This window comes from Pygoscelis adeliae, unplaced genomic scaffold (assembly GCF_000699105.1).
Source record: "Pygoscelis adeliae isolate BGI_AS28 unplaced genomic scaffold, ASM69910v1 Scaffold632, whole genome shotgun sequence".
Taxonomy (NCBI): domain Eukaryota; kingdom Metazoa; phylum Chordata; class Aves; order Sphenisciformes; family Spheniscidae; genus Pygoscelis; species Pygoscelis adeliae.
Genome location: NW_008824227.1, coordinates 364,945 through 379,643, shown reverse-complemented (window position 1 = coordinate 379,643; position 14,699 = coordinate 364,945). Strand labels below are relative to the sequence as shown.

Below are 14,699 nucleotides of genomic sequence, written 5' to 3'. Positions count from 1 at the left end.
ACTGCCGGGAGTACTACTTGGCTACCTAGTTGTGTCACTTTTCCAAATTAGAGAAAGGAAAAGATTCAGAAATGCTGCAAGTAGTATTCTGAGTTGCATAATCCCACTGTATGTAGTGTAGCTTGTATGACTACATATACTGTATCGTTCGTGTACGATAGAGATAATTGCTTATCATTTTTAAGGTAAAACTATAGCCACAACTGTTACTGTAACAGTTCAATCCAATTACAAGATATGGAAACTAATAGGTTGATTGCCAGATTAAAATGGAAATGCCTAGAGCTCCTCTACTGCTACATTTTCATCGCTTGTAAACTCCCACCTATCTCTGCTTTGTTATGGAGGTAAAATGAGAGCAATATTCCCCCTAGTTTTCTTGAAGATGCTGTACCATTTACGTTAGTGTTCTTTGCCAGGTGAACAGTGACGTCCCATTGTCTCTAAATATTTGTGCTGTTCAGCGTGATTCTTTTACAGCATAACCGGCACTACGCCTCCCTGCCACTTTTTATCTGCATAGTTAAACATAAGTGGTTTATTGTTCAGTTTGCCTAAACATCTGTAGTACAGTTATTGGCCCATGGCAAATAACTGTGTGGAAGGTAGTTATCAAAACCACGAGTAAGAGAGAAAGCTGCACAAGCAAGTAAACGATTAGAAGTTCATCCATTTGATATAAGAAAAATAACAGAGCCATCTTTTAATTGTTACTATTTCACAAGAAGCTCTCCTTGTGGAAAAAGAGTCAGTTGTTACGCACAGTTTAGCTGTCACACCACATTGCATCAAAACCACTTAATGCACTTGCTGTTTACAAAGAACACTGCATGTGAAAGCCAGGATTTATAAATATGCTAGTATTGGTGAACCCTTGTATTAATCCAGAAGCTTCCCTAGACCAACATCTTCAAATGATGCAGACTTCACAGAATTTCTGCTAGGTAGAAATTGAATTACTTGAAATAACTCAGAAAAAGACCACTGAAATTGTAAATAAAAAGTGCTACAAAGAACAGCTTTTTTTTTTTTTAATTACTTCCTGCCTTACAAAGAACGAAACTTACAGTTAAATCTTAGCATTAAGATGAGCTTATTAGGCACAAACCTCTCTTTCCTATGTGTATCGCAAGAGGAGCAGCAGGCCTTTTTCTTGTTTATTTACTTCCAGGATAAAAAAAAATAATTCTCAGTCTTAGACTCTTTCTTACCTTCTGATGAATGGAAAAAAAGCAGTGATACGATCTGCATGCTTTATGGAGTTGGAGTTTTATGGTTGGTTTTAGTCACATGTAAGTGATGAGAATAATATTTGTGGTTCTGCCTTCAAAATAGGTCTTTTGATGCACTAGAATGTCATTTTGGTATTTTTTAACATATACCACACTGATGTGTATAAATTTATTAGTAAGGGGGTTTTTGTGCCTAGGTCTAATATTTAGCAAGCAGGACTAAATACATTGTTAAAGTTCAGAAGAGGTACTGGAATGAACAAAACTTCTTAAAGGTTATCACATTATCAACTTTATGAGTCTCCCTCTACAGTACCAGCTTCTGATGAGAAAGCGTTTTATGCTAATTAAAGAAAGGCTCAGAACTGCTGAAGACTGCTGACCTATAGCAGGCGAATTTATTTCATCTATAATACATAAAAGATCAGAATTTCCTTTTGCAGAAACTGTGCTGAGTATGCAAGTGGGAAGAGAATACTAGCTGATTAATATGGTGTTAAAAGACAACTAACTTAAACTTCCAGAAGTAGTTTAATTAGAGATTAAAATTAGGCTGCAATGAAAAGCATAGTTGTTATCCTGAATTTAAAAGACAGATGTGAAATTAAGACAATTTCCCTCATAGCAAAACCTTGAGATTCTGAAGCATAATGTCTGTTTTACTCAGTAGTTCATCCTATCTTTGGTCAGAAAACCTGCTGCTACAATTGAGCAAATCATCAAACACAAAGATTAGCCTAAGACATGGTCAGTGAAATTGAGAAGTGAACAGATAGTGGCTAATACAATAGATTTGGCAAAGATATTTCAGGTATAAAGATAATAGCTTTTAACATTTTCTTTCTGTCTCGCAAACACTGGATTTGGTCAATAACATCACTTAATATTAGAATAGTTATTGAAAACAACTTGGAAAACACACTCATATTTAAGAATAATGTTTAACCATCAGAGATTAGGGTGAACATTGTGGGGTAAGTGCATGCAGTTTTGCAGCAAAGCGCCATGGAAAAAGCTGATACTAGCTAGCACTCAATCAGTATACCAGGGAAAGATAGACCACTGTCCTCAGCAAACCATAAACTTGTAAAAGCAGCAAATTTATCTTAACTAGTGTATCTTTGTAAAATTTCCTCACTTTAACAATTTTTGTGGAAGGAACTGCTTGTTGGACTTAACTACAGGTGCAAGGAGCAAAATGCTAGCAACAGATCCAGGTTTACAGTAGGTGCTAGTGGAAAATAACGCTGTGATTGCAAATCTGTAAGGGAGTTCTTTGATAGTTTCTAATTTGTTGCAAGAAATTATTGCTAACTTGTTTTCTGTATTAATACCAAAATACAGCGACACTTCAAATCCACTAGAGCAATTTATTAAAAACCGCACTTTTAAACTGGGACATTTGTCAAATGTAACAGATTGGATAACTGACATTGCCCAACTTTAACCTCTAAAATACAGAAGTGCAAACCAGTTTACTTCAGCATAATTCTATATCCAAACTTCAAAAATGGTCTCTGACATTGTCTGAAATGTAAACTTTTTTCAGTACCAACGAAGTTTGTATATGCTAGGAAGTTTGTTTTCTCAATAACATTGTTTTGAGAAGAGATTAAACCTTGGTCAGCATTTCTGTATGAGCTCTAAGTCACCCCTGACTGTGGTTCAGGAAAACAAGCTACGTATGATGGATGTTTTCAACATGAATCTTAAGCAGCAAAGACATCTTAACATGACCCTCCTGAGTTTTAATATATCAAGATGGTGATACATTACACATGTATGTGATACATACATAATACATGTATATATACACTATACACACTATATATACACACACCCCCCATGTATATATAAATATATATAGTGCACCTACTAGGGCCAAAAATCTTTTGCAGCTATTACTGTCAGTTAAGATACAAGCACAATCATCAGGATTCACCAACCGAGAACTGGATATGCCAAACATTAAAATAAAGTCTGGCACAATAGGTGTGCTTTTACTGTTCTCATTTGTAATAGTGCAAAAAAATAAGTCAGTAGTTTACTATTTTAAGATATTCCTAATTCTAAAAATATTTCCATTTGCAACCAAAAATGCAGTAGCTGTTTTTTTGCAAAATGTCAGGTAAAATATTTGAGGGCAAATAAGTTACTATGTTTTTGTGGAACTAAATTATAAAACTAGTAGTCCTTTATACAAGCTTAAGAAAAAAGTTTTAAAAATATCTTTTGCCTTTGTAGAAGAGCATATTGGCAGTGTGTATAAAGCAAATACAGTAAGTCCATTTGGAGCTCAAGCTGTACAAAAGTCAATATGTGCTAGTAATTCTCTATGCTGGCTTGTTGGATACTGTACTTTACATCTGGGACACTCGAGAAAGCTTTCATCGAGAAGGCTGGAATGTTTCAGGGAAGGACTTCTGTCGTACGTGGTCAGCTTCTCTTCAAATGCAGCTTGCAAATCTTCTTGTGGCTCCACACGTCCAGATTCCTGGAGCTTCTGGAAAAGGAGAAGCTTTAGTGTAAGATTGGGGCATGAATGCACTGATCAAATACTGTGGAAAAAAAATACTAAGGTTTGAGGGCACAGAAGCCTTATGTGTGTTACAGCACTAAGGGTACAATTTTAAAGATGGCTAAATGCAGTTATGCTACTTGTGTTAATAACAGAGGGCCTGTCATACAATTCTACCACCCCATTTGAACTAGATTGCTTTTCTGCAGACTATTTAAGACAGGTTTCCCACAACATCTGACTGGGAATCCTTCCCCAACCATCCTCCTAGCCACTCACATACTATCTTTCCTTAATAAAACGATGCCTCAATTCCCCCTGCATAGGATGCTGCCTAGTTACCTTCCCAAAAACTCTGCCATAATCTTCTCTTCTCCTCGTGATCCCATGCGTTTCTGTGCGTGAAGGCTGTCCCTAACCGTAAAAGGCACCCGGTTGTCTATTTGACAGCTGCTCCTCCAGCTTCTTAGCACAGAGAAACTCAAAGCTGTAACTTCCCTGCTCTGCCCGAACTTCTGCTCTACTCCCAGCAGACAGAAGGTTTTCCAGTGGCCGGAGCAGCAACTGCAATCCTAGCAAGCAAGGCTCTCCCCCAGGGGCAACACATGAATGAAGAACTTAAGTATGTCAGAATTAATTCTATTCCCTTCCTCATTTGAGAAAATACTTCAAGCTGCATACAACAAAGAGGGAGAGCAGTCTGGCAGTCACAGAGAATTCTTCTCATCTGCAACATGTTAGGAGCTTTGCATTTATCTTCTCTGTATAAAGCACAGCGGCCCCAGACCTGATCTAATGAAGGGCTCGGGTATCTGATTTTCATTTTGAACCTCATTTAAGTAAGTCCAGAAATGCAGTTTTGACAATCCTATCCAGAAGCACCAACAGTCAAAATGCATTTCTGCTCAAGACCAAGGCAATCCTGGATACGACAGAGCAAAACAGATCAACGGCTTGCTTAATACTTAATCCTTCCCTACAAATTTCTCCATTAAGTCCCCCTCAATACCCTTAGTGCAGGGGATCGAGTGCACCCTCAGTAAGTTTGCAGACGACACCAAGTTGGGCGGGAGTGTTGATCTGCTGGAGGGTAGGAAGGCTCTGCAGAGGGACCTGGGCAGGCTGGATCGATGGGCCGAGGCCAACTGTATGAGATTCAACAAGGCCAAGTGCCGGGTCCTGCACTTTGGCCACAACAACCCCATGCAGCGCTACAGGCTTGGGGAAGAGTGGCTGGAAAGCTGCCTGGCGGAAAAGGGCCTGGGGGGGCTGGTCGACAGCCGGCTGAACATGAGCCGGCAGTGTGCCCAGGCGGCCAAGAAGGCCAACGGCATCCTGGCCTGTATCAGAAATCGTGTGGCCAGCAGGAGTAGGGAAGTGATCGTGCCCCTGTACTCGGCACTGGTGCGGCCGCACCTTGAATACTGTGTTCAGTTTTGGGCCCCTCACTACAAGGACATCAAGGTGCTGGAGCGTGTCCAGAGAAGGGCAATGAAGCTGGTGAAGGGTCTGGAGAACAAGTCTTAGGAGGAGCGGCTGAGGGAGCTGGGGTTGTTTAGCCTGGAGAAAAGGAGGCTGAGGGGAGACCTCATGACGCTCTACAACTACCTGAAAGGAGGTTGCAGCGAGGTGGGTGTCGGTCTCTTCTCCCAAGTAACAAGCGATAGGATGAGAGGAAACGGCCTCAAGTTGCACCAGGGGAGGTTTAGATTGGACATGAGGGAAAATGTCTTTACTGAGAGAGTGGTTAAATATTGGAACAGGCTGCCCAGAGAAGTGGTTGAGTCACCATCCCTGGAAGTATTTAAAAGACATGTAGATGAGGCGCTTAGGGACATGGTTTAGCAGGCTGACGGTTGGACTCGATCTTAGAGGTCTTTTCCAACCTTAATGATTCTAAGTCTAGGGCTCAAATGTAGATGGCTTTCTTTGGATTTATATAATAAGCAGCAAACAAACCATGGCCCTCACAATAAAACAGATGTCCTTTTTCATTGTAGTAGGGAGCTTGTCTTTTTGGAAATGAAAAACCCAGGTTTTAATGACCCACCCATCCTGTATCAGATGGAAGTGAGGGAGGAATTCAACTTCTATTTTAAGGATTGTGACTTGTTCACTAGCAGCAAGTCTGAGTAGAAGCATACTGCAGCTTTGTCATTGTGCAACAGACAAAACTAGATACACATGGTGATACAAAATACAGTTATGTTCCCTGCTCAGGCACCTGACTATTCTAGATCTCCTTCTGCAGCACTAGTTCTCCGTGCATGCTGTAGAGAAAAATGATGCCTAGCTAGTTGATGTAGGGTTCTGCACGTTGGGGCCACATACCTAAAGGATGTAAGGGCCTACAGTGACTATCTGATGACATTAACAGAAGACTCACTATGCTTGAAACAAGATCCTGAAATGAAAAGATGTACATTTATGCAAAATCCCTGACTAAATTCACCTGCAAGTTATTCAGCACATACCAGAGGTTCCAGACGGGTTATTTGCTCCCTGGCCTTGCGCAGTTCCTTAAGGACTTTGTTTAACTGATACTGCAACTTCTGGCGATCAAGCTTTTCATTCTCAAAGTCTGTGGTGCATATCTGGATCTGGCAATCCCCCAAAGTGAAAATTAAAGAATCAAAGTCAGAATTATTAACAATTGAGCGTGGGGCCAAGGGGGAGAGAGAGAGAAATGTTTCCCCTTTATATATTTAAAGTAAGTTTTACTCTGCTATCATATCCTAAAATGGGATTTAAAATTAAAAAAAAAAATCACTTGTTGCTTTCATTACAGTGAAATTCATACGTGCCCAATTATGAAAACCACCTCCCTTAGTAGAGGTGGAGTTTGAAGTTATTTTGATTGGAGGGTATTTCAAACTGTCTTGCAATCTTAAACTGAACATTTTATAGAAAAGCATTAGTGCAAACTCTCACTAAAAATGCCAGTTTCTACTCCAGGATCTTTCTTGTAGCAAGACAATTTGGACAGAAACTATGAGTAACACTGTACACCCAAGCTTAGCACATAAACATAACTTTTTTTCCAATAACATCAGTTAGATCTGTAAGAACGTACTTGGGAAAAATAAAGCAGATGGAAAACATGGCAATGCAATTATTTGTATAACTATCAAGAATATATTACAAAACTTCAATGAGCTGATTGGTTTTAGGATGTTTCCCATACCTAATCTGAGGCTGTACAGTTGAACAAGTGATTGTGGGGAAAATAGCATCAGGTTTGATCACACCCTCTTATCTGTAAAAGGTTACAAATTTTCCTCTTGACAAATGCGTCAAAATTTTTAGAAGCATCAAGAGATTGTTCACAGTTGAATATTCATGTCTAATATTACTTTATTTAATGTATTACTCATTCTTAAATTTGAAAAGTTAAGTCTAGAAAGCCTTCGTGCATAATACAGACTAAGTATCAGCATCTTAGCTTATAATTTGGTACCTGTTGTTCCAACAAAGCTATCCTAGTGTGTTCCTCCTGCTGTTTGAGCAGTGATTTACGAAGAAGTTGCACCTACAAGGCAGAAAAACACTTGTAATAAAGAACTTCCATATACAACAGTTAATAAACTCAACAAATAATGAATCTAAAAAGAGATAGAAGTAACCTATATATTCCAACGCCAACAGAAAAATGTATGCTTGTTATGCAACAGCCAAACCCAATTCAAATATCTCTACTTCTCTGGGGAAAACCCTAGGGAAACATTATCATTGCACTGAGCAGGGGGAATGCAGGATGATGTTATAGGTTAAAAAAAAAATCAAACTGAACTTTTCTAGGTGATTGCTAGGATGCAGACAAAAATATACACACAAAACCTATGTCTGTACTAACATGCCATGATGTTAAAAAAAACAAGCAATGCAACTTTTTAAATAGAACAAGTTTAAGACTCAGAAAGTACTATACTATAAGTAAACGTAAAAACGTATGGATTAAGTAAATGTAAAAAAAGGAAAAATATCCTCCGCTATCAGCATGTATCAACTTTTACAGTGAATGCTGTTGTTCAGCTGCAAAAAAAAAAAAGGCCAACACCTTTTAGTCATTATTAACTGGTGAGAACAGTCTCTAAACACATCAGCCTGTGTTTAGAGAGCTAAACGGTTGTTCTGGTTTTAGCCTACTTTGGTGCCTAGTAAGTTTTATTCTCATATTTCAAATTTCAGTTCTACATTGCTTTGTTATTGACCATAAACTTCTCCAAGTAGCAAGTCTATCTTAATTGGATGCCCTGAGGACGTTCCTTCAAGGACGACTTTCCAGTTTCTCTTCAGCAGATACGTGGTCATGATTTCATGTCCAGAAGAAGAAACAGGTTTTTTTTTTTGTTAGCATCACCATGCTGATAGGAATATTCCAAGACACCACTGTTACTCTCCATGTAGGGGATGTGGCAAAGTCCTCGTGAGTATTCCAAACAAAAGGAGGTAAGCACTGAATATTTTTAAATACAAACTTATAGCACATGCACGTCCTCCCCTGCCTCTGATCAGCCAGAGTGGTTTAAAGTCATTGGGCTCAAAAAAGGAAGGAAGGAAGAATTAAGAACTTCACTTATGAACAGAATTATTTCACTGAAGTCATCACAGTACTCTTTAGGAGACAGGCAAGCCCTGTGAACAATTAGAATCTGATGCAAAAGCAACAGAACAGATCTGGCAACAGCGTAAACCACACATATTGAACAGCCTGCCTGACAGGCACTTCTTAGGCTTTTAGGGAATTACAGAACTCTTCTCAGTGGTTTCTGCCATAGCCATCTTCAAGACAGTGACAACTTAAGGTCCATCCCTTCCCTTGCTTATCTGGCCATTGCTTTTAGTACTCAGGTGTGCCTGCATAGTTCTTACCCATGGCATCGTATAGATGACCAAATGCAGGAACCCATCTGAATGGAAAAACAAACCAACCCCAGCTGCATGGCCACAATGGTTGGCTGGGGGCACTGTCCAGGGACACAGCTGCTTGTCCAGTAAGTATGAAACTACAAGCCCACATAGGTATTTGTAGCAAGCCAGGTGACATCAAGTATCAGTGATATTCCATAGTTAGGACCACATGATAAAATAGCCTGTATGGACTTGAATTTTTACCTTTCCTGTTCTCATTTACTATTAACCTTGAGGATTAACTGGATTAGAATCAATTAAGTATTCTCTCACTTCTTCCTCTTGTGTCCCACAAGACCAAGGAAATAAGTGAACAAATAAGTTCTTTGTTTAAACAAGGAAATTTCACAACAGTTTGGATTTTGATTCAAACCAATATATTAAAGAAAGAATTCAGTTTTAACCACAAGGACATGAGTCTAGATACATGTAAAGACCAGTTACCAGAGTGAGTGATGGTCCATGCTGATTAAATACGTCTTTTCAGCTCTCTTGATTCTTTGCTAATAATCTTAAACCTCCAAATGCATCCACTTACCTGACATAAGAGATCTTCAGACTTTTTCTTTTCTTCTCTGAGCTGTCCTTTAATAGTTTCATTTTCTTGTTTTAGTCTCTGCACTTTCTCTCCTTTCATTTTATTTTCATTTTCTAGAGTCTGCATTTCAGCAACCTGTTGTGACTGCAATGAGGCATTTAAACTCGTTATTTCTCGTTGTGTTTCTTCATACTTCTTTTTGAATTCATTAAGTTCAGCTCTCAGCTGGGTTATAGTGCGTCTTTCAGTCTCAAGATCACTCTTAGCAGTTAGTAACAGCTGGTCATAATATTTTTGCTTTTCCTCTTGTAGATGACCTTAATGAGTCAGAAATAATTGAGATAGTAAGGGGGGAATCCCTTAAAAATCAGAACACCAAATCCTTGACAGCATTTTAAGGCATATTGATAGAAATTGACATTCTAGGCTATTACACAGCTCAGACTGGCACCAAACTTGAGTTAAAACAGCTTTCGATACTTCTAATGCAGTGAAGTCTCCTTCCCAATATAGTTACTGGAAAACTGCAACTTGGCTTGCATTAGCATTGTGTGCTACAGCCACTTCCTTCACTAATCCTTATAGCAATACTATATCCTTTGCTCTGACTACACAAGTTCCATGACCCACACATAGTTCTTATATGGCCTCACGCATTATACTGATGCATGGGAGTCAAGGCCCAAAGACACTAGATTCTCACTTCCAGATTTAGGCTCCTTAGCCAAGGTTCTGGCAGTACTCCCTCCCCAGAGATACCCTGGGGATCTGTGGGGCTCTACTTCACCATTGTTGACCAAAGCCAGACTATCTTCTTCAAATTGTATGCCATCATTTACTTCTAAATTGCAAATAAAAGGGACTAAGACAGTTTTTTTGATTAAAAATGCCTGCTTCTTGGCTAGTGACTGCTACTTAAACAAAAGTTTGAAAAATTTCTGCTTGTCGACCCAAGAAAAGTTTAGTAACTAGGAAAAAAAAAAAAGAGGCAGTCTGTAGAAATTCAGTAGTAATACAAAATATACCTAAAAGCAGAACAAGGAACGCAAAATTTCACAGGCTTTGCTGATTTTTGGCACTGTAAATTTCTTGACTTTGATATTTTTCTGTTGAAGGCTTCCCCTCAATCTTCAAAGTGTAATTTACTAGGGAAAGTTTCTTGCTTGACTGTTCTCCCTCCCCTCGACTATGAGCTAAGCCTTACCTTCTCATTAGCAATACTCCTTTATAGGGTGGTGAGATCTTCAGAGAGATACCAAGTTTTTCCTTGGAAAAAGTTATCATATCTACTTTCAACTTCTATAGCTAGGTTCTTAGAAACTTGCATCTCTGGTACTCTCTAGCTGCTTGAAGAGGGGAACTTTCTTACACCCTTATTCCTAGTTTCCTGGCTACTCTGACAACAAAGCTTTGACTGCAGTAACTCTGAGTTACATTTCCTGGTGAGCTACGTCAGTCTGCCTCCTTCTAAAATACTGTTCATAGATTCCTAAACAGCACCAAAACAAGATTATGATATTTTACCATAAAGATTCAAGCAATAATACAGAAACCAAGCCACTGCACATGAATTACTAAGTGGTATCTGTGGGCATACTTGTTACTCCACATGATGCTAGTTCTATTTAGTGAATTTACCTTGCAGGTCAGTTGCAGCATATATGAAATTAATAATTTGATAATAAGAAAAGCAAGCCAACTCCTTCTGGTTCTTGTGTCGAACGTGATTTTAATTTTATTCCACATGCTGGTCAAGCACAACTCAAGTAAATCTGAATGCATGGTGCTGAGAGGGTGCTCATTATTGAGGAACTACGTAGCATGTAAGTGAGCTAGAGGTGGCCAGATCTATATTGCGAAACACTGTTTTGGATAGATGCCAAAACCTACCACAGGTTTTCATGCCCTGCAAGAACTGTTCAGGTGAGTAAAGAATGTGGCAGTCTTGAGTCATTTTTATAATATTTATTTTGAAAAAAAAAAATTTAAAAACCTGATCCACACCTAGCTAATAAATCCTTAATGCTTCCATTATGAAGGTTGAAAGTGTACTTTGAAGGATGGGACACACACATATATTTGCCTCAACACTTTCCGCAAACAGAGGTTGCTAACAGAGTGTCAAGGCTGTTAAAAAACATCTTTGAAGTAGATAAGAACATGAAATACTGTCGATCAAGTAATGTAGCTAGATAACAGGAAGCAAAGAAATTTTACCTAACCAAGTTTGACCATTAAGAAACCAAAGTGTTAAGAAGAAAGTTTTGATTTTGTTTAGTTGTGTTATGATTTCTATAGATAATTATGGTTTGGGTCACTTATGGGGAAAAAAATAAAGTTGATACCTTCTGAATTGAATTCTTTAGATTCTTGTTGGCTAACTATTTCTGACTTCTGTTCAAGTTCAAAGATCCTTCCAAGCAGTCCCCTGACATATGCTTCACGTTGCTGGTCATACAGTAGCCACTGTTGGTTTTTCTCAAGAGCCTTCATGAAAAGGAACAGAACAACAACAAAAAAGCCTCTGGTAGTTTATCAGATTTTAAAAGTATTAGTCATCTTAAAAATGTTAAAAGTTATATATTATACAATTTAAAAATAAGCTAATTAATTCTGCTGCAGATTGTAGTAATCATCTCTGTACAATAAATAAAAGCCATCTTCATTTGGAAAGATAAGTCAAGTTGTTGAACATAAGTTAAAATTGCAAGCAATATTAAACACTGATTGGCTTATTTCTTGGAATGGGAAAATGACTTAAAAGCAAAGGCTTTCATGAGCCATGCCCAGATTATGAAGAATTAACCGTTCAATCTGAAATAGAAATTAAAATATAAAATAACAGATCTTAAGAACAGAATAAACTAGAACTGTATCATTGCAACTTAAAGTTTGTAAGAACAAGGGCATGGATTTTTTTGTCCAATTAGATCATAGAATTATTCAGGTTGGAAGGGACCTCAGGAGGTTTCTAAGTAACAAGCGAGAGGACAAGAGGAAACGGCCTCAAGTTGCGCCAGGGGAGGTTTAGATTGGACATAAGGAAAAGTTTCTTCACCAAAAGGGTTGTCAAGCATTGGAACTGGCTGCCCAGGGAAGTGGTGGAGTCACCATCCCTGGAGGTATTTAAAAGACGTGTAGATGTGGCACTTGGGGACATGGTTTAGTGGTGGACTTGGCAGTGCTAGGTTAATGGTTGGACTTGATGATCTTAAAGGTCTTTTCCAGCCTAAATGATTCTATAATCCAACCTCATGCTATCCCAGGCAGTGTCAGCTCAAAGATCAGACCAGGTTACTTGGGGCTCCTGTTTTGTCAGCAACCACTTTATTCTGATGTTCCAAGCACGGTTTTTCAAAGATGATGGAAATATTGTCTTTTTTTTTTGCAAGTCTTTATTTAAATTGTCTTGTCACAAAATAATTTTAGATATTATATTTTAGAGGGAAACATACCGCTGAAGTCCCATACTACCCAAAAACACATATAGTGGCAATTTACATTCTTATGCATCTTGATACAGTTGTATCTTGCAACATTGTACATGAAACTTACATCTTTCAGTTGTTTTTCAACTTCATAAAGATTAGTCAGTGATCCAGTGCTGTTTGTTACAGCTTCCTGCAGACAAAGAACAACCTGTTAGCGTTCTTTAAAATAGATGGCTGAAACAGTAAAGCTAGTCCTGTATAACTATTAATTTCACATAAACAGCATATTTTAAAAATGGAAAACAGATGCGTACACATGCCTTTTGTGTTTAAAGATCTTTATAGTCTTTTTTTTTTTTTAAAAAGGGATCCAAGTTATGTAGAAAACCATTTCATAAATTTGAAATAAATTCTCCTGGAAGATACAGGACAAAGATTTACATTGAATTTATTCTATAACTCTGCAACTCATATAGTTACATTAAAACATTTCCTAAGAAGAATATCATGTGTCCTCTTTGAACTGCTATCTCAGAAGACCTGAAGGGTGCAGGAGACCTGCTGAAAAATGAAGCTATTTTGGGTATTAAATACATTAAAAAGGTGCTTGTTCTGTTTTCGTATCCTTGTACATTTGACAATAAGCCAGACCTATAGGAGTTGTTGGGGAAAGCTAGAGACCTTGACAACTTCATTGGGATCACAGGAGGATTATAAACATCTGGGAAACCATGCAAGCCTGTCTGCGACTGTAAGGACATAATGACTGGTTTTCTGAGACCTGATCCACAGTAGATCGCTTACAGTACGGGTTGGAGAGTTCTTTAGACCCATCTAAAACTAAACAGTAGTTAAACAGTTAGACTTCTTTCATAATCTGATATGTTTATTCACTGCATGATAGAAAGCATTTTGAAATTGTGTAGATATAAATCAGAGGGAAATTTAAGGAAATAAAAATGTAGATTACCCAAATCCAAGCTACATTTTCCCAAAGTTTTCCCATGTTTTTTGGAACATGATTTAGAACAAGCTTTATAGTTGAAAAAATACAGAGGATCTTTGAACGCAATTATTAAACTTTACCACTTCCTAATAAAAATAGGATTTAGGGACACTACAATTGCTCAGACTCCTATTTCTATGAACATTAGAACTCTGTCTCAGTGAAAACTTTCTCAAAATTGTGTCATACAACTGTTGTTTCCATTTCAGAGAACACCTGCTGCTCATATGCCACCTAGCAGTTTCAAGCAGCATTGCTAGACTTTTCAAGTTTTCCAAGATATCCAGTCAAAACAGTCAAATTTTGTTGTCCTCTATGGATAAATCAGTAAGAAATTTAAAAGAAAATTCTGATTTTAAACTAAAAGATATTTTGGTAGTTCATTGACAAAAATATCATGGAAATCTGTTAAGTTAACATACATTTTAAATTCTCTAACAAAGTTCAGAGTCTCTTGAAATTGAAAATAAACACATTGCATTTAAAGTGGTATTTCCCAAGATACTGCATTATTAGAAGTGATACATATATGTATTATCATTGAAAATTAGTAGATTAAGATATTTGGCTATGTATTCGGCTAAAGCTGGATTTCTAGAAATTACTCAACTTCCCTGTAGAGCATGGGGAACCGGCACCATCTGCAGGTCAAAAGCTGGAAAAGACTTAGAGGCACCTCTTGGGCACCAACTTCCTGTGCCAGTTATTGAGATACTACTGCATTTTCCATGGAACATGTGAACAGGCAGAGGTGGAAAAACAACTGTAGAAAACTAAATGCATTTGTAAAAGATGGCAAGTAACTGGCACCATACCTATTAACCATTTTAAATGAGAGAAGCAACTCATTATTCCTGTCCTATCTTCTGTCACATTGAAGTATTTAGCATGTGTGATGCCATGTGAAGTACAGGCAACTAGTTTTAACAACCGAAGAGCAAATGAGGATTCGTAAGAGCAGGCAAGAGAGAGATATTCTCATAGAATAGTTTGGGCTGGAAGAGCCCTAAAGGTCTCATCGTCTCATCCCCCCTGCACATGTGCGGGGGGATCTTTTCCTAGA

At 38.1% G+C, this 14,699-nt stretch overlaps 1 protein-coding gene across 1 annotated transcript in view; it reads right to left on the bottom strand.

The window, feature by feature from the left end:
* Positions 1-3,528: 3,528 nt before the first annotated feature.
* The window catches only part of CEP55 (centrosomal protein 55kDa), a 15,870-nt gene continuing 4,699 nt past the window's right edge, over positions 3,529-14,699 (bottom strand). The window contains exons 3-8 of the mRNA XM_009334806.1: positions 12,755-12,820; positions 11,545-11,686; positions 9,200-9,516; positions 7,208-7,279; positions 6,225-6,350; positions 3,529-3,735 (exon numbers count right to left, since the gene is read on the bottom strand). Of these exons, the coding sequence (XP_009333081.1) occupies positions 3,529-3,735; positions 6,225-6,350; positions 7,208-7,279; positions 9,200-9,516; positions 11,545-11,686; positions 12,755-12,820 (930 nt within the window). The remainder of the gene's footprint in view (positions 3,736-6,224; positions 6,351-7,207; positions 7,280-9,199; positions 9,517-11,544; positions 11,687-12,754; positions 12,821-14,699) is intronic.